Source organism: Aplysia californica, unplaced genomic scaffold (assembly GCF_000002075.1).
Source record: "Aplysia californica isolate F4 #8 unplaced genomic scaffold, AplCal3.0 scaffold00365, whole genome shotgun sequence".
Taxonomy (NCBI): Eukaryota; Metazoa; Mollusca; class Gastropoda; order Aplysiida; family Aplysiidae; genus Aplysia; species Aplysia californica.
The window spans coordinates 64,926-68,839 of record NW_004797635.1 but is presented as its reverse complement, the minus strand read 5'-3'; the positions used below and the strand labels follow the sequence as shown (position 1 = coordinate 68,839).

General features: G+C 40.4%; 1 protein-coding gene across 1 annotated transcript in view; it reads right to left on the bottom strand.

Moving 5' to 3' along the window:
- LOC101848129 (protein MLP1 homolog) overlaps positions 1-3,914 on the bottom strand; it is a gene marked incomplete in the record, with an annotated part of 21,224 nt that overhangs the window by 8,025 nt on the left and 9,285 nt on the right. Inside the window, 5 exon segments of the mRNA XM_013085320.2 lie at positions 152-274; positions 830-973; positions 1,635-1,802; positions 2,324-2,479; positions 3,698-3,814. Of these exon segments, the coding sequence (XP_012940774.1) occupies positions 152-274; positions 830-973; positions 1,635-1,802; positions 2,324-2,479; positions 3,698-3,814 (708 nt within the window).

Sequence of the window (3,914 nt, the reverse complement as noted above, 5' to 3'; positions counted from 1 at the left end):
CCCCCCAACAATAAACAAACCAACAAAACAAAAAACAATCAACAACGAAACAAAACATAAACCAAAAAAAAGACTAACAAAACAAGCAAACTACCAAAACTAAACCACACAATATCCTACGTGCATTATTGTGTCCACGACCCAGCCTTACCTCCGCCATCTTCCTGTCTGTCTCTCTCCTGTCTTTCGTCCACGTCAGTCTGTCACTCTCCATCTGACGTACCAGCTCCTTCCGCTCATGCGCAAACGCCTCGTCTCGGGACCGCAGCTGTTCCTGGTGTAGTAAATTTTAATGGTTGAGGTTTTCTTTGATTCTTCGTACGACTTAAAACACAATAAGGTCATATAAGTGACGAAGATTAAAGGTGTTACGAGAGAGTAACGAACATAAAAAAATGGAGGAGAGATCAGGACGACAGATATTCGATAGGAAAGAAGGAGTGAGCCACACCAGAGCATCCGCCAACCATCCACTAATGGTTTAGGTTTAACGCCCCCATCAACACTATTAGGTTATTTAAGAGGGGGGACCTCCGAGTTTAACGTCCACCTCCGAAAGGTGAAAATTGTGAAGCGGTATAGGTTTTACACCCCTATCAATACTACATGTCTTAGGTTAATTAAGAGACGGGACCTCCGAGTAGTATATTTTCGCTTTAAAAAAAGAAATGGGTATGTCCCTTTATTTGCCGGGATGCTGAATCCCTGTCAGCCAGACTCAAAGCAAACGCCCCACATGTTCTTATATAAATTGTGCCGATGCGTGCGTAAAAGGTCTACTATTATTATTCCTACAATGGGAGGGGAAAGAGCAGAAAGCCACGCCCACCTGCAAGTCAAGAGCCAATGTGTGCGCTTCTTGCAGCAAGCGTCTCTGTTCTCTCCGCTCCTTGTCCCAGGCCATGCCCATGTTGACCTGGATGTCCTTTGACCTCTCCTGCTGCCGAGACGTGCTGCACAGCTGCTCCTCCATCTGCACCACGGGAGTCATAAAAATACACATACATTAATAGATGAATGAATGAATGAATAAATGAATACAGGTATACGTGAATAAATGAATGAAATAATACATAAAAAAGAATAAATGAATGAATGAATAAATGAATAAATAAAGGAAAACATCAATCAGTCAATCAATCAATCATTCATGAATCAATTAATCAATCAATAGATGGATGAATGGATTAATGGATAAATTAAGAAATAGATGAATAGATGAATAGATGAATAATGTTCCTCAAATACACTAGTCTATATTCTTACATAGATCCGAACAGTGTAGGAAAACTATTTAGGGGTGAAATGCAACAGCAAATACAAAAATGAAATAAAATACTAAAAAAAAAATATATAAAAAAGTAAAATGAAATCAAATGAAATCAAATGAAAATAAAAATAAAAATTAAAAATGATAACAATTAATAATTTAAAACAAACATAAATAAATAAAAAACAACTCTACCCTAATTTCTTCTCCGTCTTTGCAGACTTTTATCATCCCGGACACGCCCCTTTTCTCTAAAGTTGCCCCTCCCCCTCCCCTCTCCTGCCTCTCTCTCTCTCTCTCTCTCTCTCTCTCTCTCTCTCTCTCTCTCTCTCCCTCCCCTCTCCTGCCCCTCCCCCACCCTCACCTGATTGATCTGACTGCACAGGTTGGCCTTGTCAATCTCCCAGGAGGCGCGGTCAGTGGCGAACTTGTTGATAAGCTCCGCCCTCAGCCTCTCCTGGTCCAAGCTCTGCTCCCTCACGTCGCGCAGTTGTCGCTGCAGCTGGTCCATCAGCGCACGGGATTCGTCGATCTAGATATAGAACAGATTGGTTTTTGAAAAAGGAAGAAAGAAAACCCCGTTTTAATTGGTTCCTCCTCGGGGGAAATTCCGTTTATGATGATATGCAAAATGATTCAAGTCTATGTCTCACAATGATCATGAACGTCTGTAGAGGGGAACACTATGACGAAACAACTTACAAGAAGCAAAAACTTCTTTATCTCCAGCAAAACAAAACAAAACAAAATGAAACAAAACGAAAAGAAGCCATAAAACAAAACAAAAAGAAACGAAACACAGCAAAACGAAACAAAACCAAGTAAAACAACAATACAAAACAAAACCACTTGCAATTTACAATTAACAGCAAATTAAGCTCACTTTCTTTCAAATGATAATAATAATAATACATGTAATAAATGATAATAATAATAATAATGATACTACTACTACTACTACTACTACTACTACAACTACTACTACTACTACTACTACTACTACTACTACTACTACTACTACTACTACTATAATAATAATAAAGCTCACTCTACCTCTTTGATCTGTCGGTCCAGATTTGCTTTGTCTTCCTCCGACCTCAGCAGTTCCTCTGTATATTTGTCTTTGAGAGCACCAAAGTTTTTCTGAACGGTGTCGATGATTTCCTTGTCTAAGTCCAGCTCCTTCTGCAGCTTGGCAATGCTCACCAGCTGTAATTAAACAAAAGGGTTAAGGGATATTATGTTAGATATAAGAAACAAAAATAAGAGTGCATTGACACAATCAAAATAAGCTACACATAATATTGTAACCTAAAGGCGTTGGATCTAATAGTTTGTTTGAGGCCCCCTCTAACCACCCATATAACAGACAAAAACATGAGACAGAATAAAAAGAAATCTATCAGTGGTACCATCCAAAAATAGACAGATAGAAACAACAGAGGGTTAGGAAAGAAATCTGTCAGTGGTACTCACCAAACATCAACATAGACAGGCAGAAACAACAGAAGCTAAGGAAAGAAATATGTCAGTGGTGCCCTCCAAACACGCAAACAGAAGACAGAAACAACAGTGGGTAAGGACAGAAAAATATAAGTGTTACCCACCAAACACGTAGGGTAAGGAAAAAAAAATATATCAGTGGTACCCTCCAAATACCAACATAGACAGACAGAAACAACAGAGGACAAGGAAAGAAATCTACAGAGCTACCCTCCAAATACGCAAATAAACAGAGAGCAACAACAGAGAGCAAGAATAGAACCTGGACCTGCCAGTAGTTGCGCCCTCAATGTGTCAAACTGCGCTATGGTGTAGATGACCAGGGTTCAAATCTTAGAACGTGGCGTTCTTGAACTTACCTTGTGTTGGGAGTCTTCAAAGCTCAAGTCACACTAGGCTCGATGTTATTGGAAATGGACTTTGGGGAAATTACATTTATTTGGACCCCACACCCACCCACCCCCCTCTCTCTCTCTCCCCCCCCCTATCTCTCAAACGATTCTTAAAAGCTTCTTTAGTGGATGACATCACGGTGACCCAAATGTGATACCACAGCGTGTACAGATCGCGGATGAGAGTACTAGGCTAAGTAAGCTCAGAATGGAAGAGCTCAAGTTTACTTTTACCCCACCTTGTAGATGATCTTACAATGGGAAGGGAGGTGAAACCAGTACCACGTCATACTATCACTGTTCTCATAGTATTATAAAATAACAAGCTCCTGAGGTTCGAGCCTCAGCTCGGTTCAGCTTTGTGTCCTTGGGAAAGGCACTTTAAACAAATTTCTCACTTGACTCGGTCCTTTCGGAGAAGGACGTTAAACCCGGAGTTCCCGCCTCTTAGATAAGCTAACATCGTTGATAGGGGCATAAAACCTATACCATTTCACCATTTTATTTTTCAGCTTTTAAAGCCAGTCCTTACCATTTTGTTATTTTCTTTGTTCATTTTCTCGATTCTGGACTCGTATCGCACCTTCATGGACATGTGTTCAGCACGGAGTATTCGCTCCTCTTGTTGGAGTCGATACGCCATTTCCGCCTGGTGGGAGAAAGGGCGATAACTTGAGATATATTGTTCTGGTAATGTTTTCTACACTTTTAACTCTCTCTCTCTCTCTCTCTCTCTCTCTCTCTCTCTC